At 49.4% G+C, this 25,969-nt stretch overlaps 7 protein-coding genes across 7 annotated transcripts; 3 read left to right on the top strand and 4 right to left on the bottom strand.

Moving 5' to 3' along the window:
- Positions 1 to 11,836: 11,836 nt before the first annotated feature.
- P884DRAFT_273525 (uncharacterized protein) lies at positions 11,837 to 12,199 on the top strand (the record flags this gene model as incomplete). The annotated part of the gene is made up of 2 exons (XM_069442597.1): positions 11,837 to 11,934; positions 11,983 to 12,199. The coding sequence occupies 2 exons, from the start codon at positions 11,837 to 11,839 to the stop codon at positions 12,197 to 12,199; spliced, it is 315 nt and encodes a 104-aa protein (XP_069293336.1).
- A 1,001-nt stretch (positions 12,200 to 13,200) lies between these two features.
- P884DRAFT_288296 (uncharacterized protein) lies at positions 13,201 to 14,386 on the bottom strand. The gene is made up of 2 exons (XM_069443935.1): positions 13,572 to 14,386; positions 13,201 to 13,392 (listed from the first exon to the last, which is right to left on the bottom strand). The coding sequence occupies exons 1-2, from the start codon at positions 14,234 to 14,236 to the stop codon at positions 13,281 to 13,283; spliced, it is 777 nt and encodes a 258-aa protein (XP_069293335.1). The 5' UTR covers positions 14,237 to 14,386; the 3' UTR covers positions 13,201 to 13,280.
- Positions 14,387 to 14,896: 510 nt separating this feature from the next.
- Positions 14,897 to 16,340, bottom strand: P884DRAFT_333043 (inorganic pyrophosphatase; the record flags this gene model as incomplete). The annotated part of the gene is made up of 4 exons (XM_069445825.1): positions 16,075 to 16,340; positions 15,849 to 15,968; positions 15,201 to 15,634; positions 14,897 to 15,095 (listed from the first exon to the last, which is right to left on the bottom strand). Exons 1-4 carry the CDS (start codon positions 16,294 to 16,296, stop codon positions 14,897 to 14,899), a joined length of 975 nt encoding a protein of 324 aa, XP_069293334.1. The 5' UTR covers positions 16,297 to 16,340.
- A 1,666-nt stretch (positions 16,341 to 18,006) lies between these two features.
- On the top strand, positions 18,007 to 19,972 carry P884DRAFT_288294 (peptidase; the record flags this gene model as incomplete). Its single annotated transcript, XM_069443934.1, has 3 exons — positions 18,007 to 19,056; positions 19,167 to 19,362; positions 19,448 to 19,972. The coding sequence occupies exons 1-3, from the start codon at positions 18,239 to 18,241 to the stop codon at positions 19,967 to 19,969; spliced, it is 1,536 nt and encodes a 511-aa protein (XP_069293333.1). The 5' UTR covers positions 18,007 to 18,238.
- A 637-nt stretch (positions 19,973 to 20,609) lies between these two features.
- Positions 20,610 to 21,880, bottom strand: P884DRAFT_295369 (uncharacterized protein). The gene is made up of 2 exons (XM_069444329.1): positions 21,680 to 21,880; positions 20,610 to 21,614 (listed from the first exon to the last, which is right to left on the bottom strand). Exons 1-2 carry the CDS (start codon positions 21,851 to 21,853, stop codon positions 20,907 to 20,909), a joined length of 882 nt encoding a protein of 293 aa, XP_069293332.1. The 5' UTR covers positions 21,854 to 21,880; the 3' UTR covers positions 20,610 to 20,906.
- Positions 21,881 to 23,218: 1,338 nt separating this feature from the next.
- P884DRAFT_265426 (uncharacterized protein) lies at positions 23,219 to 24,157 on the top strand (the record flags this gene model as incomplete). Its single annotated transcript, XM_069441940.1, has 1 exon — positions 23,219 to 24,157. The coding sequence occupies exon 1, from the start codon at positions 23,404 to 23,406 to the stop codon at positions 24,154 to 24,156; it is 753 nt and encodes a 250-aa protein (XP_069293331.1). The 5' UTR covers positions 23,219 to 23,403.
- Positions 24,158 to 24,188: 31 nt separating this feature from the next.
- On the bottom strand, positions 24,189 to 25,538 carry P884DRAFT_233076 (uncharacterized protein). The gene is made up of 2 exons (XM_069439869.1): positions 24,405 to 25,538; positions 24,189 to 24,338 (listed from the first exon to the last, which is right to left on the bottom strand). Exon 1 carries the CDS (start codon positions 25,295 to 25,297, stop codon positions 24,455 to 24,457), a length of 843 nt encoding a protein of 280 aa, XP_069293330.1. The 5' UTR covers positions 25,298 to 25,538; the 3' UTR covers positions 24,189 to 24,338; positions 24,405 to 24,454.
- Between the last annotated feature and the right edge of the window lie 431 nt (positions 25,539 to 25,969).

Below are 25,969 nucleotides of genomic sequence, written 5' to 3'. Positions count from 1 at the left end.
AATGGCGGCTTCGTCGATCATACTCATTTCCGCGAGCTATTAAGTGCTTATAGCTTCCTACTATTAGGTCCGTTCTGCTTTCTGTCGTACGCGTTATAGCTTTATCTGAAGCTCCTAAATTCGTAATTTCTTTTCGTCCGCGTAATAAAGACAATCGTTACTCTAGTATAAGTCCTATATATCTTGTCCTGTTCCGTAGTACCTAGGCCAGGCTCGTCTTGGAACTACCGTAATGCCTTCTAGGCTTTGGGCTTCGATCTTCTAGAGCAATTCGGCTGCTCTGTTTCCTACGTCGTAGACCTATCCTATAGGGCGTAAACTTCCGTCCCCGTTTTCCTATCGGGTCGGCTAGTGATTGTTTTCGAATTTGTCACGGAAGTAGTATTAGTATTTGTGTACTATATACTAGAACTAGGGCACTTATACATGTGCCTTGTGTCGAGGGTATAGTCACGTGGCGTCACCTAGAAGATATTAGAATTCTTTTCCGAATCCTTCCTACTATATATAGACTATAGGTATCCTAATGCTAAGGTAGGAATGTTTCTTCTAGTAGCTTTCCTATATATATTCGTCTTTTCTACGGTTCGTATATATAAACTAGTACTCGGGGTTTTATATATCGTAGCTAAGTTGCTAATCATCAAAGTACTTGGTATAACTATTAGGTCTATCGTACGTTATAGGCTATTCCCCTTTGATAGTCTCTATAATATATCGGAGTTCCCTTATCTCATTCCTAAGCTCTTCGCTCTACTAAGTAAATCGAGTCAGGCGTTTATCTCGTTTACGTAACTCCGTATTAAGCCGGAAAACTTCGTTACGGTACCATTCGATCCATTCCTATAGGAATAGGATATTCGGTCCAGGTCGGTCAACTCCTTAGGTATTGGTTATCTATGATCTATCCTGCCTCTACGTGACTATAAAACCCTACTACCTTAAGGCTAGGAGAATCGAAATCGGTAGTATATACTCTCCTACCGTATCCTATTTGGTAATACCTATTTCTAGGTCTATAGTGACTAGTTTAGAGTATAGCGTCTATTCGTCTTCGCCGTTATTATCGCGTTTAAGACTGTCTATATCACTGTCCCTATCTTCGTAGCTCGTAGCCGCTACTTCGGTAATATCCTTAGTAGTTTCGTTAATAACTACAATTTCCTTTCTAGGGACTAGTTTCTAGTCTTTCTTCGGGCTTCGACATTCTCGCTTATAGTATCCTTTCTTTCTACAGTTATAGTAAGTAGCGTTAGACTTATCTTTAGACGTCTTCTTCTTGTCCTGCTTCTATGCTATATTTATATCTATAGCTCTAGGATATATCCTATACAAGGTACTAACGTACGCTCGCTTTTTCTTATCATTAGCCTTAACCATAGTTCTACTTATTTAACCTCGTTTCTATTACTTCTATATATAGAGCCGATTGTCGATTCTAATAGCCTATACGATATATTTATCTAGAGTTTTAGGCCGGTTATACTTATATAGCTTGTCTTTGACCTTTTCCTTTAAGCCGTTATAGAATAGTTATATCAATGCCTCGTCGTTAAGCTAAGACTTGAGTATATCCTATCTAAACTATATAGTATAGGAGGCTACTAACTTGGTCTATCGGAGATTAGCGAGCCTTTCTTACGTGTAGATCTTCTTGTCTTTGTCGCCAAAGACCTTCCAAAGCTCTTCTTCGAAACGGTTATAAGATCGAAAGACTACCTATATAAACGCGTCCCGGTCGTCTTTATCCTCTTTAGTAAGATAGTCATTCCACGTAGGCTCGAACCATCTAAGTGCCTTGCCCTCTAGTCTCGTAGCTATATAGAGGACTTTGGCTTTATCGTCCGGAAACTTGTCATTATTAAGCCGGAAGTAGGATTAGAGGTTTGTTAAAAACCCTACGAGGTCCTCCTTGGTTCCTCCGTATTTGCTAGGTAGTTTGATCTTGATATGACTCGCTTTGGCAGTCTCGAGCGCCTTGATTTTAGCGTAGGCCTCGTTAACCAGTTTCTACGAGTGCTTTTCGCCATTCTCGAGTTCCTTGATTCGGGCTTGAGTAGCCTTGTCTTCTGGTCCAACTCCTAGATTCGCTACTGGAGCTGTCCAAGCTAGGCAAGCAGTTGTTCGGCCATAACGTTAGTAGCTATGTCGATATCGAGGTCGAAGTTACCTCTGTTCTGAACCATGACAGAACAAAGGGAGTGATAGTCATAATAATAGAGTTGCCTCTTATAGTAGTGTAATGCTAATAGGGTACTGTAATTGTAAGTTGCTATTACCATTTAGCTTCGGCCGAGCCGTGCTGACCTCGACGTGGAAGACTACAAACAATTCGATGTAGAGCACTTGCTCGATCATATAACACCGCGAATCGCTTTTCTCCTAACATTTTCGAACATCAAGTTTAGAGTGCCACGCCTTTGCGCCTATATCTATACTAGGTTTATAGCGCCTTATTATCAAATCTACCAAAGTTAACCTTATAACCTTATTTGCTTATACATTAGAAGCAACGTGTAACGAACCTAACTTAGACTTCTTCTAAAAGGGTTCAGACGAAGGTAGGTTAAGCGGGATAAGCATGTAGGTCGTCTGAGGGATTTGGTGAAGCCAAAGGGTTTATAACAACAGAGTTGCCTCTCATAGTAGTGTGATGCTAATAGGGGTACTATGATTGTAAGTTACTATCACTAGTAAACTCTCAGAGTCCACCGAGTGACTATCTACATATATATATAACCTTCCCGGATTACCCTGATCAGTCCTTGGTCAGTGATCCTGGTAAGCCGCTCATCGCGATTAGTAACTTTACACTGATCTTGGTGATCGTGCGGTAGGGCTCGCAGTGCTTCCTACGTTATGATTGGTTCCTTCTATCCTTTCGGCTTGATTGGCCTATCTGTGCCGGTGGCCTAGGCGGCATCTATATATATATTTTCGTGACAGTAACCCCTAGGGGACCCCGGCCCTTACTACTATATCCCCTGTTTCCTAGCTATTGAAGTAAAGGATAGCTACCCTATCCTATAGCCATTCCCTGACCTAGACTACTAATCACTTTAGGAAGCCCTAGCTTCGTAGAGTAGCTAGTAGTTAGGTATAATTGATAGTGTCGAAAGCCCCTAAGATATTAAGCTATGGGAGGGAGGCAGCTACCTTATACCTCTAAGCCTCCTAAACCTAGGTTATAACAAGCCGAATAGCTAGTTTGGTAGACCTATATTCCCGGTTACCTATCTACTCGGCCAGGAGAAGCCTGTAGGCCTCTACGACGGCCGTTACCTTCTAGGCTACTATAGCCTCTAGTACTTTGCCTACTATTAGTAGGAGCGCTATAGGCCTATAGCTACCCGGGGTAAAGTAGGCCTATAGGGGTTTGCTAGGCTTATAGAGGACTACTATCTTAGCCCTTTTAAACCGGGCTGGGAAATAGCCGAGCCGTAAGCTCTCCGAGGCTAGTATAGCTAGTATCCGGTAGAGCGGCCGCCTATAGGCCTTTAGTAGGCCTATAGGGAGGAGGTCCTCCCTTAGGGCCTTCTATAGGGCCGCTCTAGCTAGTACTACCCTAACATTACCTACCATAACCTCCCGGCTTATTTCGAACTTCGGCTCCTAGTAGTTATTCAGATCCAGGTTATAAATATCTGACAGGTCTACTTCTAGGTTTGGAAAGAACTTATCGGCCAGGGCCCTAGCCTTCTGTTAGTAGGTCGTAAGCCCTCCTTCGAAGGCCAGGAGCTTTAGAGGGTCAACCGGTAGGTAGCTTTGTAGCCTTACCTACTACTCTAGCCTCTATAGTAGGTCTAGCCGGTTAGTTACCTCCCGTAACGTGGCTCTCTAGCTCTTGGTCTTTATAGCCGTAATGGTCTTGGCCTGGTCCTATAGGGCCTGCCGAAGTACCTCTTATATATAGGGGTTTAGGGTGCCCCTATAGGCCCTCTCTGCCTCCTTAGCCCTCTTCCGGGCCTCCCGAACCTCCTTTGTCTACTACCGAGCTCGTTTGCTACCTATACTAGCCTTCTTTACTAGGGCCAAGACCGTAGCTATCTCCTCGAGGGCCTCTATAAGTCTATCAAAGGCTTATAGAAGCTCCTCCGGGCCCTAGAAGATAGGCCTGGCCAAGGCCGATGCCTACCTGCTAAGCCGGAGCAGGAGGTAGGCTACCTTGGCCCGTACGACCTCCTCGTCTAGGCTCTTCTAGTCCTATCCTTTACTAGCCGGTATAGGCCTATTAGTCCCCTAGAGGGAGACGTTTAGGGCCTATAGGTAGTGGTTAGACTTCCTATATTCTATAATATCCCTATAGGTCGTTTCTAGCCTAGCCGAGGCCTAGAGTAGGTCTATCGTAGAAGGCCGGCTACGTTGGTCCCCTTAGGGGGCCCTAGTGACCTGGCCGTATAGTGTTTATAGGTCAAGGTCCTACTAGTCCGCAAGGCTAAGGAGGTCCCTAGCCCCCGGGCTAAGCCTATCAAATAGGTCCTAGACTAGGTAATAGAGATTAAAGTTACCTATAAGAACTAGGGGGTAGGTTAGCCGAGGTAGGGCTAGTAGGTCCCGTAAGAAGGCCTGCTCCCCCTTATTATTATAGACTAACTAGAGCTTAAACCCCCTCTCTCCTAGGGTCGGAAAGGTCACCCTATACTAGTTCTCCTCTACCAAATAGTCCTACTAGCTAACTAGGAACCGTTTAGCTACTAGAATAGCCGCCTTGCCCTTTAGCTTATAGACTAGGTGGTATTTCGAGGCCCGGGGGCAGTATATTAACCCTATAAACCGGTTAATCCACGGTTCCTAGATAGCTAGTAGGTCGTATTTAGCCTCCTCTAGTAGGACCTCGAGGGCCTATTTATTACCTTAGGTATTCCACTAAAGGACCTTAATTTACATTCGAGGTAGCTAGAGTAAAGGACGAAGGCACGGTAGTAGTAGGCTCTATAGCCATTGCCCCCTTAGCTGGTTACAAGAGAGAGGGGGCTCCAGGCTATAGAAAGAAGATATAGGTCTGTCGGGCATCGAATAAGGCACTCCTAGCCGCCTATTAGGCTAGAGTAGGCCTCCCGCGGGGGCGTTTAGCCCTGGTTTGGTAGTAGTTGTCGTCCTCTAGCTAGCTGCTAAGCTCGAAGGCCACCTTCTGGTGTAGTTACTCTGGTGGCTAGAAGGTTCGAGGTCTATACTAGTAGGCCTCCCTAGCCCTCTCCTAGGCCTCGACTTTCTTCGGGCAGCCCCTATACTAGGCTATATAGGGGCCCCTATAGGCCGTATACCTATAGGGGAGTTAATTAGAGTAGGTAGGGTACTAGGCCTCCCTAGTCTTCCCTCCCTTACTATAGGCCTTTACGCTATAACGGCTATAATAGGCCAGCTACTAGTAGTACTATTAGGTATAGCTAAAGCTCTAATACCTATAATACTACCTTAGCTCTAGGGTATCCTAGTAGGGTTTGTAATCTAGTACCTAGGCATCCTAGACTATGCCCTTGTTATAGGCCTTCTAGGCCTCTTCGAGGTCCTGTAAGCCTAGGAGTACCGTGGCCTACTTCCTTTATAGGCTCTTTGGTAGCCGGAACTTGACCGTTTCGATCGAGTATAGGCCTACGGCCCCCTTAAAGTCTTATTTACTAACCCCCTATAACTCCTCCTTCCGGACTCCTTTAACTAGGACTATATAGGCCTTACTAACCTCCCTAGCCTCCTCCCTAAAGGCTATAGCCACCTATCGCTTGTTAGCCAAATACCAATCCTTAGTAGCCTTATCCTTAAAGACTACTACTATATCCCTGCTTAGGAGCTTCCTAGCCATAATAGCTTCCTAGCGGCTAGAGGCTCCGTTAACTACTTAGACCATCTCGGCCGGGGTTCGGGCTTTAAGGTCCTCTTATAGGCTTATATTCCGTATCGTGACCTCCTACAAGGCCTATAATAGCACTGCCTTAGCTAATGGTAGGCCTCCTTAGGGGCCTATTACCCCCTATTACGGCCCTACGGCTACCTACGCCTAGGTAGGGCGAGGGGTAGCCTTAAGGGCTTCTTTAAGCCCCTTTTTGACTTCCTCGGCTATAAGTTCCTATAGGTTTAGAACCAGGCCTATATTAGTAGTCGTAAGGCCCTATAAGAGCCTATCGGCTAGGTCTAGTGCCTTGCCCCGTTTAGGGCTTAGTATAAGGTTAACTAGTTACGTGACAAGACCCCTTAGCTCCTTGATATCCAGGGTAGGGCAGGCCTATAGTAGGCCCCCCTTTGATTAGCCCGAAGCTATAGGCCTCCCTACTTAGTGGCTTGGCGGTAGGCTTTAAATCGACGTTACATTCAGGGGCGCTAGGTAGTCTATACGGTGAAAATTTTGATAGCCGTGCGAGGTATGGTTGGATTGTAGTTAGGTCTGGTTCCCACGCCTGCGATGCCTGTTGCATACCCGTAACGGCTCGCGCGCGGTTGAAAGTGGCACCGTTGGATAGCGTTTTTCGAGAGCTTTCCAGCGATGGTAGTTTTGTATGTTTTGGTGGGGTATTCGCGAAGATGTAGGAGAGGCTTTTAAGTCTCTTTTATTAGATATATAATATCCTATAAGATACCCTATTAGCCTATATAGTAGTACCTTAAAGTCCTTTATATATAATTTAGCTTCCCTATCTTTATAGAGGATATATACCTAGTATCTATATATAAAGATATTACTCTAGTCTAGATATAAGTTACTAGTTAATATAATTATTAAGCTAGGTTTATATTAGCGAAAGTACTATTTAAACTAGCTATAGAGTACTTTATTAGGAGTTCTAAACGAGTAAGTATAGCTTAGGCTTATTATATATAAGTATACTACTACTTATATACTTTCTAACTAGAGCTTTATAGGTAGATTTGCGTTATTAAGTATCTTAATCGAGTATAAGATTAGTTCTTACCCTACTCGTTCTACTAATCTATTAGGCTTATAGGTATATAAAGGTAAGAGTTTAAGATTAATCCTACTCTCTATTACCTAAGTCTAGTAACGTATTAGCGCTTACCTTATTAAGCTAATTATTATAGTATTGTTATCCTACTTAATCTTATAGATAGTAAGCCTATATTAGCGTCTTACCTAGCTCTTAAAGTTCTAGATAACTCCTATAATTTAGTCTAGTAACTTTGTCATTAGGAGGAAAGGGAAGAGCTTCCTACTATACTCGTTAATAATTATAAGTAGCTATTGCGATCTATTAATTGATTTAGGATAGTTAAATAAGTCCTAGGCTACTTACTAGAACAGATATATAGACTTCTAGTTAGGCAGTCTTCTCGAAATAACCTTAGTAGTATAAGTATAAATATAGCTTTTATACTTAATATATATTATCCCCTTAATATAGATATTTCTAGCATTATTAATAAGCGCTTTTAATGCTTTTAATCTAAGGTAACTAGCTCTTAAGTGCTAAAGATCCTTAATATCTTCTCTTATAGTAGGTAACGCTTATATATATAACCTTCTATTATATATAGTAAACACATTCTATAAGGATATATAAATATTTATAATACCTACTTTACTAATTAAGATATAGTCTAGGAAGCTCGAGTAATAAGAAAGTAACTTATATTTAAGGAAGGTAAGATTATACTTATATTCTAACTTATAAAGAATAATATTATTTTCTAGTATATTAAAATATAAAGAGTAATCTAAGCTATAATACTAAGCGCCTACCTTAAGTAATAGAGCTTTTAAGATAATATTAATATAGAACCTTTTGATAATAGTAATATCCTTAAGTATTAGCTTCTTAGTATATAGTCTATATAGTCTATCTAGAACGTTTTCGATTACCTAAGTGCCCCTCCTACTAATAGGAAAGGTTATTATACCTACTTTAACAAACTTAGGATCTTCTACCTTAATAAATGTCTTAGGTAAAAGGAACTTCTTATCATTAACTAAGTAAATTATACTATATAAGTCTAATAAAGTGCTTTCTAAAAGAGGATAATACTATAGAGAAGTTATATTAAATGCCCTATAGTAAGTCAAGAGCTCACTAAGTAGTTAAGGGCTAATAATTAATATATTAAGAGAACTAAGGTATCCTACCCCTGACTACCTAGAATAGGATAGCTTTCCTTACTTAGTAATAAGAAGATTTTTTAGTCTAGCCTACTTCGGCTTATTAAGCTCCTAGCGAATCCTCTTATACTCCTTCTTAGATAGGTATAAGTGTTACTCGTTACTATAGATAGCTTACTTAAGAGTATAGTAATCTACTAGATCGTATAGATATCTTAGACGCCTATAGGGATACTTTATATTATACTACTAAATGCCATAAGAGTCTCTATATAAGTCTCTACCTCTCTCTTTATTACTTTTCTAAGCTATAGGAAGTATTAATATATAGGTTATTAAGAAGATTCTATACTTCTAAGGGACTCTAGGTTATATATTATTATTAATTAGAATCTTAGCTATTATAATAAGGGAGCTAAGCTCTAGAAGTAGCTTTCCTATACTATTAGTAAGCTTAATTTTTATCCTCTTATATATTACCTAAGTTAGTAAGATATATATAATAATAGTATTAAGAAAGGTATAAAGTCCTTATATACCCTATACTTCTAGGATATTATATTAGATAGCTTATTAAAAGGCAATATTAAAGTTATAAATCTAATACTATAGATTAACTCCTAAACGCTTAGCTATATTAAGACTAGCTATATATTATACTATAACTATTATATAGAGCGTTATAATAGATAGTATAAGTATAGAGTAAAGCGCCTAGATAATCCCCCTAATAAGGTTAATATCCTTCTTCCTATATACTTTTATAACTTTATAAAGCTTAGGATCTATAGTATATACTAGCTAATATTATAGCTATCCTATCTATTTACTAATATCTAAGATATATATAATATTCTTATAGAAAGAGTCTTCTAACTATACAAATTTAGCTACAATAGTTATATCTAAAGGTATCAAATCTCTAGACATCAAAGGCGATAATCTTCCTTCTTAGAGTTACTCCTAGGTCGCTAGGATAAGGTTATACCTAGCTTGTTCACGAGTCAGGCGCTCCGGAACTTCCAGATCTAGCTCGCGGTCGCTATTAGGGTTAACGAATCCCTATATACTAGCAAATTTAGCCTATAACTATAGTTTAATATACTACGAGTTCCAGGAACTAGGCCCTATAAGGTATATAGAAGTCTCGACTAGGATCTCGGATATGATAGACGGATATGTCGTCGGATACGTATAGAAGTAGGGTAAATAAGTTCGTAATAGAAGAAGAAGCTACCACTATTATATAGAAGATATGTCGGCAGAGGAGTAGTCAAGGCGCCGGGCTTATAACTACCGAACGTAGTAATAAGCTTCCGGGAGCGTTAAAAGCAGTCTCTGTAGTAGGTGGCTATACGGAAGGAAAAGAGTACCTTATTAAACTATCTACAAAGGAGACAAAAAGAGTGGTATTTATAGACAAAGGGACTGGCCAATATATTAAACAGCCTCATACAGCTGTGGCAAACGCGTAGCTAATACGCCTAGAAGCTCTACAGCTTCCGACATGTATTAAATCATGAAATTGAAAATCAAATCAACAAAAATTACTTATACAGTAGGTGCTTCTTCATTCACCAACTTTGAACATTATTTCAGCTACGAAACAGAAGAAAAAAGCAGCCGGCTAAGACGAAAACCAACTTGAAAAGAGGAGACTCGTCGCCTGCATTGCTACGACAGGCGACGGAGCCCCGGTGGTAGAGAAATGTACGTTATAATAACCTATGTCTAAGAGCCTTGCTAAGCCCTAATTAATTACCTTATCCAGTCTCGGTCTATCCCGTCTTATTACTACCATCTTCGCTCCCAATCTGGGAAAAGTCTGGGGAGAATCAACCACCCTGCGGCCAGAGTGCTGATAGAAGAAGGGATATAGCGATCGTCGGCCCACCGGGAGTTTCGTCAAGTCAGGTACGGTCGGGTAAGTAGTAGGCGAAAATAAAAAAAGAATAGAAAAAAGAAAGAGTCTCCTAGAACACGTATAACCGTATATACACCGCTACGCTAGCTAGACTTAATTAGGCAGTACCTATCTATACTTATACTTACAAGAGTATATAGACTGACGAGTAATAGGGTATACGTACTACGTAGAGTCTCGCGCCCTATAGGTAAAGAAACTAGTGCGAAGGCAGTAGGTAGGTATCTACCTCCCGAGTAAAACCGGGCTTAGATGAGAGGAGCGGGGACCGGTTCTGCTCTAGAAGATGTGGTCACCGAAAAGGACCTGTCTACGCTTCCATCGAGGGGAGGGGAAGAGGGCATTTGTTAAGAGAGGGGGGACGGGCCGCGATTCGCTGCTGGGCGCGGATAAAGACCCGTCTACTCATAGGGGTTGGCTAGCCTAGACTTGCTCCCGTGGATCTTATGGTATTAATCTATAATTATTATATACGCGCTGCACTACGCCCGGTTGGCGCCGCCGTGCTTAAGACGGCGAGAACGTCTAGGCCAGGGGGGCCCTTTTTCTGACAGCTAGAGGGGGCCATCGTACTATTGATTATCAAGAGTTAAATTCACCAGTAAATCCTCTTAGCCTAAGCGTCTCTCTCCCGCCAGGTGCCACGGTCTTACTACTGTTACCTTACCTGACTGGACTGGCCTTTTTGCTCCTTGGCTATCATACATCCGCCACCGGAAAATCAAGGTTAGGATATTCAATGCTCTTAATTAGATATTAAATCGGAAGAGGAAAAGAGGAAAAGAGGAGGAGAGAAGAAGAAGAAGAAGAAGAAAAAGAAAAAGAAGAGGAGGAGGAGGAGGACAAGGCCCTCAACCGGGATCGCGTCAGGGACCAGGACCGGAGCTAGGACGTATCTACCTTCCTCCTCTACGCCAAGGGCCTATAGGACCAGGGGCGCAACCAGTACCTGGGCACGCTTATGTTCGCCATGCTAGCCGGGCTGGCCGACCGACCCGGCCGACGAGTCGGTGGCGGGTGCGCTTGCCCGTATCCGAGCCGAGTTCTATGGCCCCGAGGTCCGCCCCGAACACGTCTACATGGACTAGCCAGCCTACCGCTAGTTCGATCCGGATACCCGTAGCTTGGAGAGGGTCCTGGAGGACGCTGATATCCTGTCCTCCCTCTTGGCCGTAGGCAGGGGCGGGAATGGTGGTACGAGCCTCGGGGGTACGCCGGTTGTTAGCCTGTAATTCGGGGGGTTTCGAGGTCGTGCTTTGAGCTGAAAACTAAGTATATTAATTATATTTTTTTACGCTTTAGAAAGACGAGATAGCACTTCGTCAGACGGTAGAAGAGTAAATATCGAAGAACAATTCTCTAAGGCACTAATTACTAGGTGCCTAGTAATAGTTATCTCGGGGGGATACTACATACGGCCATAGATCTATAAATAATTATTTATTTTTGGACGCCGAGGTATAGCTTTCTACTACAAAACACATTACTAGTAATAAGCGATATAGTAATTATTAATCTAGGTATCTTAGGTTATAATCGCTAGAGTGTAATTAATTCCTTTGTTTTCTACTAGCTATTAGAGTTTAGCCTATTTTATATATTATAGTGTAATAAGCTCGGAAGGTTTGCGTAACGAATCTTAGGATAGAAGTCCTTTTTATAGGCTTAGTGACTCAGGAGAGGAAAGAAATATTACAAGAACCGTTCGGGCTACCCTCTAGTATTTAATATCCTTTTACATTCTTCTCTTATTCCCTATAATTCCCTATCTCCCCATCGTACGGAGCAGAACAACAATAGCAATTATTCCATTAATTATTATTAATTAATTACCTCCTAAGTCGCACCACAGCAACCACGATACAGAAATGCTAATTTACACTTTCTCCCCTATCACCGCCTCGGCCCTGCTCTTCACTCTTCTCCACGCACCACGTCCTGCCCAAGCGATCCAGAGTCTCAGACCGTGACAACCGACCCCTAACCCGCTCGACTACCTTGATCTCGACGCGAGCGGCGTCTACTCATCTCCGGAGAAGGTACCCCCAGAGGAGGAGTACGGCGCAGCTCTCGCAGGCGGCAACCTCTTCTTCCCTCACGCGCGCTTCGCCCGCCAGCAGGCCGGCAAGGTCGCCTGCGAGCACGTCCGCCTAGCCTTCCGCGGCCTGCCCACGGGGATGGCCTTCACCGTCACCGCGGTCGAGTTATCCGGGAGCGCTAAGCTTGGCTAGCGCGCCTTCCTCGACACGGCCGAGGTCGGGGTCGGATACTTTCCGGTACGTTAATTAATCATTTAATTACCATCCGTTACGTTTCCTAAACCGTACTACCTTATTATTCCTCGTTACCTAGAGGCACAGAGGGTTTTATTTTTTTTTCCTAGAATTCAATGAGACGGCGTATATATATTCCGATGGTAGTCCTGCTATTAATTATTTTTTTCAAACAAACGACAGACGTCTAGCTTAGGGTCGACGGAGCCGGAGACAGACGTGGCGGTCGACGCGGACATAGCAGACAGGTATTCTGGCGTCTACGACGGGGCCTTCAACCTAACCATAAATGTTTTCCCTCCCGAGGGCAGCTCGTAGACGACGCGGGCGAGGACGAGCTGTACCACGACCGAGAAGCAGCCCCGGATAGAGGTCAGCTTTGGGCTCTCCTCGTCGCACGACCCCGCCGACTTAGACGACCGGGACACCTACCGGTCCACGGTCTCGGACGTTAGCTTCGGGTTCTATGTGATGTGGGTGTAGTGTAATTAACTGAGCCCTCATTACCCTGGAATGGCACCGGGGACAAGTTGCAGGAGAAGAGGGTGTCTCGAAGGGATGAAGAGTTCATTGGATTATTTAGAAGTAATTAACCTAGGTGATCTCTGGAGGGCGCTCGGGCTTATGAATAACGGTTTCTGTCACCTTTCTTAGGTGTCGCGTGGAAGGTGATGGATTTTCTTCCTAATTATGTCCCGCGTTCGTCATAATGGGCATCCCATGCACTGATTAATAATTATGGAGTCATTAATATACACGTTACAACAGCCCGACAGTCCAGTGGCCGAGTTCAAGCGAAACAGGAACAGGTCCCTAGCTTTACTATGGATTGGGGGGGAAGGAACAGCATGTCATGGTGTATACTGACATTTCCAAGGAGCTCAATACCATAATTATTAATAGCTAGTAGGTGTGTTCCATTGGATCCCTCGGGCGGATTTGTGCACACAAAATCCGGGGGAATATCTACTAATTATCTCGACCACCGAGGGGGCTTGATTATATTTCATCGAAGTACCTAGGCAAGGTCATTACTTAATTACTCGGAGCCTTTGAGATCCATTCGCAGAAACATTCCCCGCCACTCCTCGCCATCCGGCCGCTTGGTGACAAAGCCATCAATCCTTTTGAAACCCTGAGACTCATAGAACCTGTCTCGCAGTCAGCAAACCATCACGGCTCGAGCAAACAAAACTTGTTCATTCTTTCGTCGCTATAATTAAACTAAACTCCGAACACAACCTTTGATCACTCACTCCCCAACGAAGAAGAAGAAGAAGAAGAAGAAGAAGAAGAAGAAGAAGAAGAAGAAGAAGAAGAAATTACGTACCTAACCAATTTTTCCTCATTCCCCGCCCAGCAATCCACGTACATGGCATGTATGCCCAGCTCCTTGCCCGCCCACTCCTTCGCATACCGCACCAGCGCGGCCCCGGCACCCCTGCGGTAACCCCGCGCCGCCTCGCCGAAGTCGGTGATGAGGACCTCGAGGAACATGAAGTCGCCGCCGCCCTCCCCGGCGGCGCCCGCCAGCAGCGGACCGGTCACGCCCCGCAGGTGCTCCTGATCGAGCACGTACTGGGGCAGGTAGTTGGCGCGCAGCGTCGCCGCGCCCACGGGGAGGTACCGCTGCTGTCCGTGCCCGGCCCCGGCCCCGTCGCCGTCGCCGTCGCGGCCGGGCAGGGCGGCTTCGGCGATGAGGACGCGCACGGGCTTATTATTAATAGGCGCGCCCGAGCTAGAGCTAGAGGTAGAGGTAGAGGTAGAGCCGGAGCCGGAGCCGGAGGAGGCGAGGCGGTACGCTTCGGCGTCGGCGATGGCGCTTGCATGGCGGGCCAGGAAGCCCGGGCGGGCGACCGACAGCTGGTCGGTGCCCCACTGCCCGGCGCTCCCGATGCTGGAGAGGTGCGGGATGGATGAGTCAAAGGCCGACGTGATGAACTTGGCGTCGTCGTCGGAGGGGGACGGGACGGCGTCGCGGATACGGAACGCCATTCTTAATTATGTTGTTTTGTTTTGTTTTTCTCCCGTGTTGAATTCTTGATTTCTCGTGAGGATCAAGAGACGGAGGAGCGAGCGGGTGGGGTGTGAGAAAAGCGTTGTACGGTGTTCTCCCGAGATGGGATGGGACCAATGTTTAAGGGGTGCGTGAGTTATTCTCGATGTAGCATTATACAGTACACGTATTACTAGTACTTATAGAGGAGTCATAGTGCTGAAGCTGACGCGCGTTCCCCTGGTGGGCTCGAAGAGGGGAGCGACAAGATTGGCCCGCACCAATGACAGATCTGCGCAAGCTTCGATGCCCCGTTTCGGCTTGTTCAAAAGTGAAATTCGCAAAGTCTCTGGAATCCGTTGGAGTCTGATGGAGGTCTGGTTATAGTAGTCAAAATAGTTTAAAAGATCGATGTCCTCTATCAACGTTTGCTGGCCCTGTGGTTCTGTATAAGAAGAAGATGGGCACAAAGAACCCACCGTTTGCAGACTCCACAGGGCAGTTATCTAACCTTACATGATGGACGCGTCCGTAGACACGTACTGCATCAGAGTCACAAGTTTACAATGCTGGGTAGACGCGACCAAGGGACTGGGACAAGAAATGTCTCGGCGTTCCTAAACTCGTGGCGTAATATGATTCCCAACACATCTCAAGAGTCATTCTTGCATCTCCAACACAATCGTCATGTTATTCCCGCTCAAAGAGCCCTCACCGTCCTCCGCAGTCTTCCGGTCAATATAGAACCACTCGTCCAAATCCTGCTCGATCGGTGCTGGAGAAAGGTCCTCGTCGGGGGGCAAGCGCACCTCGTCCGGATCCAGCTTGCCCGGTGTCCCGTCCAGCGTGGTGTTGTCCCTGCGACATGCGCTCGCTGGTCAGCCCATCTTCCTTGCGCTCCCCCCTTGTTCCATCCGCATGAGGAGGGAAGGAAAAAGTGGGTGGGACTCGGGGTTTACCCACAGTGAGATGTCCTCGCGCTTGGTCTTCCCCTTTACCAGCTTTTTCCAAGCGTCCTCGCAATCTGCAATGATCTTCTCGGCAAACCTGCGCCCCTTCCACTGGCCGCCAAAGGCGAACTCGTTAGGAGGCCGGCCGTCGGGGACCATGTAGAAGCGGAACCAGTCGCGGGTGGCGTCGAGCAGTCCCGGCAGGAGGCGCTCGACGTCGGCCAGGTCGCGCAGCCGGGCACCCAGCACCGGGTCGTCGACATCCACCACCAGTACCTTCCAGTCCGTCTCCCCGGCGTCGAGCAGGCCCAGCACCCCGAGCGGCCGGACCCGCCGGACGGTGCCCGGCCCTGGTGCTACGGCCCGGCCAATCTCGCATGCGTCGAGCGGGTCGTTATCTCCCGGGGCGCCCGTGTCCGAGTCCTTGTGGTCTGGGTCTTCCCAGGTCTGTTTCAATGTCGGCGGAGCGAAGGGGAAACTGTTTGGTTGGTAAGGGTCCTTCTTCACTGTCCTCTTCTCCGCTAACCCTCCTCACATCTTCATTTTACTATGTGTTTCCTATTCCGTTTCTCTCGGGAAAAAGAGGGGTTTTCTTCCTTTTTTTGAAGCTGGTGGTGGTGGTGCGGCGAGTTTAAAGGGCCAAATGAGGGTGAGGACGGACCTGCGGGAGGGCGCCGTAGTTCCAAATGTAGCCCCTATAAGGAAAGAAGTTCTTGACAAAACGCGGTGCGTGGTCGAGGGTGTCCTGTACGATGGGGTTGAGGCTCTTTTCGCGAGATATCTGGGATGGGCCAGAGTTTAGCAACCATGACATGTCAGGCGTTGGCATGGTGCAGCGCATTGCAGTCATTGCAATGCATATTAAGGTAGGTATCTGCTTTAATTACCTCGAACTTGGCATTGCTCCACCTCGGGATTTCAATGACCATGTTTAGTATCCCCTTCTCCCTGTCATGGTACAGCGGAATGTCATGGAAAGGCGATACGGGCACGCCGTCGTGAGCACGCACAAAGTGAACGCGGAAGTCCTTGGTGAAGGGGCGACCGGACTTCCTGATTACGTATTCGCCTTTTTGGGCGTGCTCATCGAGCGGAGACGTTGTTGCCATTTTTGAGCTTGATTCTGCTGGGATTGAGAGAGGGGAGAAGCATCTACCACATTCACCCCTACGGAGACGAGGAGGAAATGGGGAAGAAGAGTGACGTCACTTTTGTGGTTCATATCCCTACCATCATCCACTCCACACCTTAAGAAAGCACAGAGGAGCACAAAGCCGGAAATGAAAATGATTGATCAGTTGCTAAGGTGGGTATAGCAAGCCCGGATGGATGAAGTAGATAGAGAAGAGAGAAAAGAGTTACGCATTACGTAGAAAAGAAGTCCAAAATTCCAAGCCCCGAAGGCCCCTAATTAATTACATTTAGCTTCTTGCACAGTTGCACCCTAATCATGGGTGCTCTTTTGTTCTTTCCTGGTTCGAACTGCCAACCGAGGCTCCGAAGGTTCCGCTGCAAGTTTAGAATCAGGTATCCACCACCGGACGGCCTGACGTTCGGTAACAAGCCTTGATGTAAAGCACTGCAAGTGACAGGCCCCGGCCATCTGAATCGTAAGGTATTTCACGCCATATTAGCGCTACTAACTTTGCACTGCCTGCCAGAGCCAGGATACTCCGGCTTCCTATCAATGGGTGCATTACGAAGGTCTACGATGAACGGGTTGACAGCGGCAACTGGGACTGTACACTAGGGTGGTATTAAGGCACGTCATGGCCGTTACCGGAATACCGCCTCTTTAGCGTTCCTCCCTGAACAGAGGACACAGAGAGCAACGTAGGAGACTCCCACCACTGCGAGCAGCGACCCGGAGGCAGCGGACCGATCTGCGGCCTATGCAGGAACTCGCACATGCAGAGAGATCTGTAGTACAGACCTATCTTGAGGTACAACCCTTGAAGGTGAGGAGGGATACCAGCGCGAGAGATAATTAGTCTGTGAGCTTTACCTACTCAAAACAACTAATTAATCAAGCTAACTCGATCTTATCATCTCCTACCTCTCGGACATGCCGCCTGCAAAATTGCTCATCGCGCAGAGAAGCGATACGGACGTTAAATATTTTAAAAAAATTGCCTGACCTGATGAGTACAACCCTGTATGCAATGGTGCGAGTGTGTGCGACCAGGCGGAACTGTCCCGAGTCAAGCAGGCGGTGGTGGTCGCATGCGGGCAGCAGTGGCATCATTTCCTTGGAGTTGCGCCATTCCACGAATTGGGTCTTTGAGATTTTGAGTTATCTTAGCCCCGGCACACCGATACCGAGGAGGGAGGTGCTAGGATGCGATTGGGCAATTGGGCACTTTAGCTTTGAGGTTCCGGCAGGGCCAAGCCGTGGTTGTGCTGTTAGACCCCATGCCAACCCCGCAGGCTATGAACACGGCGCGCGCTCCAAGCAAGCAGAGCACCGGTAGGGACCTGCCGGTCTGGACTTAGCGGCGGGACTCGCCCGGGCTCGGCGACCGCTGGCCACAACTGGACAGGGCAGTTGCTCGGCCGAGCACGGCAGCAGCTGCCGCAACGGGACGCTTGCCCAGACGCCATTGTTTGCTGCCGAGTGGCGTGCGCGCCCGTGATTAATTCGTTTCCAGAAGGCGGGCACAGAAGCCTGAAATTGCGCAACCGGCCGTTGCACCCGTCTGCACCAACGCCAATCTACGCGATGGCCTGCGCGGCCAATGGTCTGTTATCCATCCTCATGGATCAGCCGTGAGTCCGGGGCGAAAGCGTAGGCTGAACCGGGGTCGGAGGCAGCACAAAGGAAAAAAAAAAAGGGGAGAGCCGACGGAGACCTTAGGAACATGACAAACATTATTGTTGACAGCGTATGATAGATAACACAGATTAATTATATATTAGTTACCCTCTCTCTTTCTCCCATCTTCTCCCCTCTCTTCCCTCTCTTCGCCAGGTCCCTGCTCCACTTCTTGCCCTCAAACCCAACCCTCGATTCCCCAAAACCCGGCAAAACCCAGCTGTCGTCGCGGATTCAGCATGAGGACCCCCGCCGCTTCCCTCCTCGCCTTCGCCCTCCCGGCATTGGCCACTGCCGGCGGCCACGGCGGCTCGTCAGGACTCGGCTGTGACTCACAGCGGCCCCTGGTGTCGTCGGAGAAGCTGCAGTCCCTGATCAAGAAGGAGGACCTGCTCGCTGGCTCCCAGGAGCTCCAGGACATTGCTACGGCCCACGGGGGCCACCGCGCCTTCGGCAGCAGCGGCCACAATGCCACCGTCGACTTCCTCTACTACACGCTCAAGGCCCTCGACTACTACAAGGTGACCAAGCAGCCCTTCAAGGAGATCTTCTCGTCCGGCACCGGCTCGCTCACCGTCGACGGCGAGGACATTGAGGCCGAGACGCTGACCTACACCCCGAGCGGCTCGGCCACCGACAAGCCGGTCGTCGTCGTGGCCAACGTGGGCTGCGACGCCGCCGACTACCCGGCCGAGGTGGCCGGCAACATCGCCCTGATCAAGCGCGGCACCTGCACCTTCAGCCAGAAGTCGGTCAACGCCAAGGCCGCCGGCGCCGTCGCCGCCATCATCTACAACAACGCCGAGGGCAAGCTCTCGGGCACCCTGGGCCAGCCCTTCCTGGACTACGCCCCGGTCCTGGGCATCACCCTCGAGGCCGGCGAGGCCCTGCTGGCCAAGCTCGCCGGGGGCCCCGTCACCGCCACCCTCAAGATCGACGCCCTCGTCGAGGAGCGCGTCACCTACAACGTCATTGCCGAGACCAAAGAGGGTGACCACAGCAACGTGCTCGTCCTCGGCGGCCACACCGACTCGGTCCCTGCCGGCCCGGGCATCAAGTGAGTGCTCCCCCCCCCTTTTTTTTTCTTCTTCTTTTTCTTTTTCTTTTTCAATTTTCTCTCCTTTTCGTCTAGTTCGTGCGAATGGGTTTGCTAATTAACAACCGCAGTGATGATGGCTCCGGCACCATCGGCATGCTCACCGTTGCCAAGGCCCTGACCAAGTTCCGCGTCAAGAACGCGGTCCGCTTCGCCTTCTGGAGCGCGGAGGAGTACGGCCTGCTCGGCTCGTACGCCTACATCAAGTCGATCAACAGCTCGGCGGCCGAACTGTCCAAGATCCGCGCCTACCTCAACTTTGACATGGTAAGAAGTCAAAGACGGACGGGCAGACAAACTATAATTATATTAATTAATCAATACCTTAACTATTAACACCGCCTGCTCACAGATTGCCAGCCCCAACTACATCTACGGCATCTACGACGGCGACGGCAACGCCTTCAACCTGACGGGCCCGGCCGGCTCCGACGTGATCGAGCGCAACTTTGAGAACTTCTTCAAGCGCAAGCACACGCCCTCGGTGCCGACCGAGTTCTCGGGCCGGTCCGACTACGCCGCCTTCATCGAGAACGGCATCCCGTCGGGCGGCCTGTTCACGGGCGCCGAGGTGCTCAAGACGGAGGAGGAGGCCGAGCTGTTCGGCGGCCGGGCCGGCGTCGCCTACGACGTCAACTACCACCAGGCCGGCGACACCGTCGACAACCTCGCCCTCGACGCCTTCCTGCTCAACACCAAGGCCATCGCCGACTCGGTCGCCACCTACGCCCTCAGCTTCGACGGCCTGCCCCGCGTCGACGGCAAGAAGAGGCGCTGGGACGCCCACCGCGCCCGCATGCTCAAGCGCAGCACCGGCTCCCACGGCCACGCCCACCTCCACTCGGGGCCCTGCGGCGGCAGCGCGAGCATCTAACTGACTTTTTCTTTTGATTTCGAATCGATCCGCTTTATCGAGGGGGTTGTTATAATTTCTAAAGGGCGGTTTTATGCTCGAGTATTAATAACTGCATGAATATAATGGTGACGAATGAAATTCAAGTCAAAACGTGTCTCCCTTGAATCCGGTCGCGCCTTGGTGATAATATGTATGATGGGGTAATCATTTGAATGTTTTAGATGTATTAGTTATCTTTCACTGTAGAGGATATTGGGGGTGAAAGGGGCCGCCCCCAGGGGGGGGGGGGTTAGGGACGAAGCTGAAAAGATAATAGGTACCTTAATTAGCCCCAACTGACTAGGTACCTAATTATTCAACCAGGTGTGACTGAGGTGACGCCTGAGGGTAACGTGATAGATAATCGCCCTCGGTCGGTTACGGCTGTAGTCATTAATTATTAAATACTCGTCTCTGGTACGGTATCTTTCTCGGTCGACAATCTATTACCCCAGTTGATTAATTAATTGATTACCTTTCTTTGATTCCTTGAACAAGAAGTCAGTCACCTATTAGGCCCGTCCCTAAGCTGATCGGTTTGCGGCTTGAGACCGCTTGTCACGAATGTCCACGACGCTCGATGACATGGTCAAAGGCGAAACGGCTAGCGTTCCGCGAACTCGATTGCTATCTGATTGCTGATGATCCGATAAATGCACAAACGAGTGTCTGTCTGTCAACTTGTGACGACCAGGTCGATCCGGCGACCAGTGCTGTTCTTGCTCCAGCTTTTCTCCCTCCCCCTTCTGATCTTCCGCTCGAGCCGACTCTCAACAGGAAAGTCGGACGTTATCGTTGCTCGCAGGCCTGCTACCACTGCCTCCTTCTCGTCCCCGACGACGGAGCCGACCATGAGTAATTGCGTTCCGCTCCTTGTGCTCGCAGATGAACCAGCCGTCGGGACGTAGCTACCTGATCAACGGCGACCCGCATTCTTCCCCTTCTCCTGCTCCTTCTTCGCGATGCAAGCTTGAAGGAACTCCATGTCCTGCTTATCGTTGAGTTTTTTCTCCTCATTCCCACGCCCTCTCCACGATATGCGTTTCAGTTCCAAGAGCACCTCCGGGATGAAAATCGTGGCTGAGTAGTCCTTCTCGATTCTCTGCAATTGACTGTCGTCCTTCAAGATGTCGTTGATGCCCTCGATCTGGCAGGGCTCCAGGATGTCCACGTTGTGAGAGTTCTGCTCACCCTCCTCCCCGATGTAGGCGACCCTATACCCTCCTCTTTGTTTTTTTTCGATGCGGAAGGCCCTTGGGTTGTATTGGTTCAGTTGCTCAGCAACCGTGGCGGCCTTACCATTAGGCACCATGATGTCGATGTCTGCCGTGGCGCGCTTGGAACCCAGCATGTGCATAGCGATACCACCAATAAAGGCGTATCGAATTCTGTTTTTATCCTTGAGAACAAAATCTATCAACCGGGTCACAGCCGCTATTTCGTCGTGTGCAAACTTCTTGTGGCTTATCCTTGGCATTGTGGGCTGCTGTTGCCTAGCAGGAACAGGCGCCCTGGGGGGTTGGTTCCGATTGCTTGCCTGGGTGGGACGGGCAGGGAGCTCGATTTGCTGAGCATGTTCGCGACAAGGTCTTCTTGGAAGACAGCAAACACAGGGGGCCATGTTCTGGTCCGGTTAGCAGCCTAGGGACAGATAGCCACGGTCGAAAGCAACGGGAAAGGCATGCGCACCGTCAGGTAGTAATAGACTGTAGGTACTCTGGACGCAGAAGAAATAGACGTTGCCGAAGCTGTAATTAGGTGATGAAGGCTGATTGGGAGTTGGAACTCTGCGCTGGAAAGGATGAGAGGCGATGAAGATGATGGTCGAGTGAAGTGGCAGAAGCTGGTCGAGCAGACAGTCATTTATACAAAAGCTGCCCTCCCGTTGTCTGAAGACGTCAGTGACGCCACCGTGTTCGACGCCCACCTGTTCCTCTGGTTGGTGGTGATGCCGAAACAGAGCCCCAGACGACAGGATGCTGACGACGGGGACAAGGTCGTCTCAGCCGGTTCTATCACGCCTGTTGCGGCTGCGGACGGTCGTTCTTGATGGCCACACGACTAAGACTGAGGCGGCGGGCGGCGTATTACCTACCCATCCTGTGCTCTGGCGGCCGCCTCATCCTATGGGCCTCTGAATGGACGAATTACACGAGGGAGATGGATCCGAGTTTGTGATTCAGTTGGTGCATCATGAATGTCTTCGGGTGACCAGGGTGCGTTATAGGAGGATTCTGTTCTCGAGCCAGAGTACTGGGAATCCTGAGCACGGGTCAATGAAGGAATCTCACTACGCTAAGCAGGAATGTACTGTACATACCATGGCTTTTCTGACCCCGTGTGCCGCGACCTTATCTGTTTAGGATCGGAAAGTCTACAGGGGAGGTCTTTTTTGGGGGGGCCAGGCGGACTCCGGTTCTACCTACCTACTTTCGAAAGCTGAGCCGCATTATCATGGATGAGAGGTCTTGGGCAGGCCGGGCCGATGATCAGGGGGATCCGTCATGGAGAACGTCCCTTGATTAATTATTACCCTGGTGAAGGCTTTGGGTGTTTCGGAATTGGAAAGGAATAAGCGAAGGAGAAATGTGGTCCCCACAGTCGACGAAGGTGGGTGCGGAACCAAGGTAATTACATGAGGTACCTTATCATAGTAGTTCAGCTTGCCAGCTGCCGCGTATGGTTCCCCCATCACCATGAGCCCGATCAACCTAAATAGGGTACCTTACATAAATTAATATATGTGCAACTAGTTCCGTGGTCCTTTCGTCGTCAGTGCTTATCTCCTCGGTTGAGCTTCATTCAGCTTGCAGGCTGAAACTCGCTAGCCGACTCAACCGCGACCATTACGGAGTAGTCATTATTAGCCTGGGTAAGGTAAGGTAGCTTAGATCTGGGCCAAAGGGTTAATACTGCAGTGTGCCACCCGTGCCACGCGCACCATGCGACTGGTAGAACGACGAATGAATCCTGCACGGTTCCCATCGCCAAGCTAAGGTGGGGATCTTCCATTCCCCGATGTGGGATGGAGGTCGATGGAGGAGGAAGGAAGAGGCTGACCAGGGCCACCCTGCAGGGAAGATGTTGGGTGGCTGAACCCTGGTGCGGCCGGGAACCCTAAATAGTGGGGCCCGGTCCACTAACTACACCAGATTCCTAGTGTATGATCGCCACTGACCGGGGGACCTGCTCACGTCTCCAACCGGCCTGTCGAGTCCATATTTAGAAACCAAACAAGAGGAAGGCAAGCAATGATCCCTTTTATTACGCTCGTGTCTGCATGCTCCAGAACACACTTGGACGGCGCCTCCCCGTCATTTCTTCCCACTTCTCAGGTCTCTTGGCTGACGCACGACGACATCCATTATTACTTCGTTTGAAGCTCGGCCGGTCCCGTTATAGTCATCATCATCATGGGGAACCGCTCCTCGCGCCGGAAGGGCGGAGAGCGCCCAGAGGCGACGCCTCCGGACGGAGAGAGACAGCCCTCGCTGAATGGAAACGGGGATGGCTCGGAGGCCGTGTTGCCCCCTCGTTACGCAGCTTGCGAGCTCCTCTACAAGGCCGGGATACCTGCTGCTGTCTGGCTGGAGGACGCGCTTTCGCGCCACGGTGTTCCTACCTTGGTTTTTGATCTGTTCCTACTCGTCCCGGACGTGGACGCGGCGGCCCAGGTCTTGATCGGCGCGGGATACCGGCGAGGGCAGCTGAGCTTCGCTCTTCGCAACATCCGCCAATTCGAGAATCTGTACTTTCCGCCCCGGGCAATAACAGCAGATAATAAGCACGACGAGTCCATCCCGGATACCGGTGTCATTCTGCTCGCCGCCCGCGAGTGGTTCCACGAGCTTCCCGCCACCGCCCAGGACATGACCGACTGGTTCCCGACCCTCCCACAGCTCCTCACCGCCCTGATTGCGAAATGGCTGAGCCTGGAGGAGCAAGAATCGGACCTGCGCTTGCGCATCGCCGTCTACATCGGCTACATCTACCTGTACATCGACGCGGTCAAGGAGCCAGGCTTTCAAGAGCAGCTCCCACCGGAGTACCGCCTCTTTCACGCTGACCGGCTGCAAGGAATCAACACAGAGAACCTAGGAGAATTCCAGTGCCAGCAGCTTTATTTGCAGAGAATGAAAGCTGCGGAACGACTGCTCCCGGGGTGAAGTATAATTTAAGTTAATTACTTATTATATTGCCATCATTGTATTGCCATCTCTTTTTGTAAGACAACATGATCTGCACATTCCTCTAGCGATTTTTTTTTTGAAAAGGAGGAAACAACTTATTTCAGGAATGAAAATTAGATCTTTATCAGGGCCCATTTTTCGCTGCGAAAGACGCAACACTGCTCCACGATTGATCACTGTCAGCCACCGACTGCATCTGTAATTATCGGGCGAAAAATAATTACCGCAAGATAATTTAACCCTCGTCTTCTTGGCAACGATTCAGGTATAGTTATCAGAAGAGCAGCATGCTCGACGCACCCGAGGCCGCCTCGGCCCTGCCGACCACGAAGGTCTTGGCGGCGTCGAAGGCGCTCTCGCGCGCGAGGGCGTACCCGCGCTGGTTGGCGACGACGCGCTTGCCGTGCTCGTCGACGAAGTCGCAGCAGAAGTGGGTGTGGCCGAAGGCCCACAGGACCACGGCCGGGCTGGTCCAGCAGGGCTCGCGGCCGAGGTCGGTGGCGAAGCCCGAGGCGACGGGGCTGTCGCGGTGGCGCGGGTCCGTCGCGCGCTCGTCGGCCGTCGGGCTGTGGTGGGTGAAGACGACGATCTGCCGGCCGGGCTCGGCCCGCGCGATGGCCTCGACCTGCTCGTTGAGCCAGCGCAGGTCCGCCAGGTGGGCGTCGACGTGGTCCTCGACCGTCCAGCCGGTGATCTTGCGGAAGTCGACCAGGCGGCCGGCCACCGCGGCGGCCTGGTCCGGCAGCACGCGCGAGAAGAGGGTGCACCCGAGCACCGTCAGCCCGCCGTCGAGGTCGTGGCGCGTCCGGTCGAGGAAGACGAAGCGGCCGATGGTGGAGCGCTCCCGGAGGCGCTCCATGCGCTCCGCGAACGCGCGCACCCGCCGCCGCGCCGACGGCCAGCTGCCCGATGTCGGCTCGTGGTTGCCCAGGAGGAAGAAGACGTTCCAGTACCGGCGCAGCTGTTTCTCGAGGAAGGTAAACAACCCGTCATCTGCCACCTGACCAATGTCCCCCAGCAGGGCTAGGTTCGGCGCCGTCTGCTTGAAGTTGTACTCGTATGACGCCTGCGTCTCGAGGTGCAGGTCCGAGACGATCTGGAAGACTGCCGGGGACATGTCTTTGTGTGTCCTCCTTGTTTATTCTGAGATTATTTTCTGGAAAACAAGGAGAAAAGAAGAAAGACAAAGAGAGCAAAAATAGGGGACAAGGATTGTATTGATTAGATCAAATATTTGTCAATGCAATTAAGGTAATTAACGACCGCTCAGGAGGCAAATCCCAGTCCTGCTGTTACTGTTAACGCTGTTGCTAAATTTTCTTGTGCCATTAGGGATAAGTGTAAGGATGCTCTCCAGAATCCGTTGACCCAACGCGAGGGAAGCAAGAGCCATGCTGTGCCGCCACCAGAAATTTTTGGCTCCGTCGCAACCTCATCCATCATCCATCACTTCCCCCGCTCGTTGGATTTTCCGAGCGTTGGATTTTCCGAGCCATCCTCACTCTGCATCCCCTCTCCCCCACCCTAACCTGCAATTCCACTTCTAAAGGCAAGAGCATGATGGAGTAACCTTGCTTACCTCCTTCTTCCTGGAACGCGATGGATTCCTCTTCACAACTTTCCTTCGCTTGATTACTCCAAATCCTCCGCGGCGCCTACCAGGTATTAATTATTATTAATTACTAACCCCCTCCTCGAACTTCTGAGCTATCGCATGAATCAGAAATTGCTAGTTCCTTGATTTTTTCCCTTGTTTTCTATTGACTTATGAGCTCGCAGAACATATCCG

Source organism: Thermothelomyces heterothallicus (assembly GCF_042370625.1).
Source record: "Thermothelomyces heterothallicus CBS 202.75 unplaced genomic scaffold P884_scaffold_45, whole genome shotgun sequence".
In the NCBI taxonomy this organism is placed as follows: domain Eukaryota; kingdom Fungi; phylum Ascomycota; class Sordariomycetes; order Sordariales; family Chaetomiaceae; genus Thermothelomyces; species Thermothelomyces heterothallicus.
The sequence above is the reverse complement of the archived record's forward strand: the minus strand, read 5'-3'. Positions and strand labels throughout refer to the sequence as shown.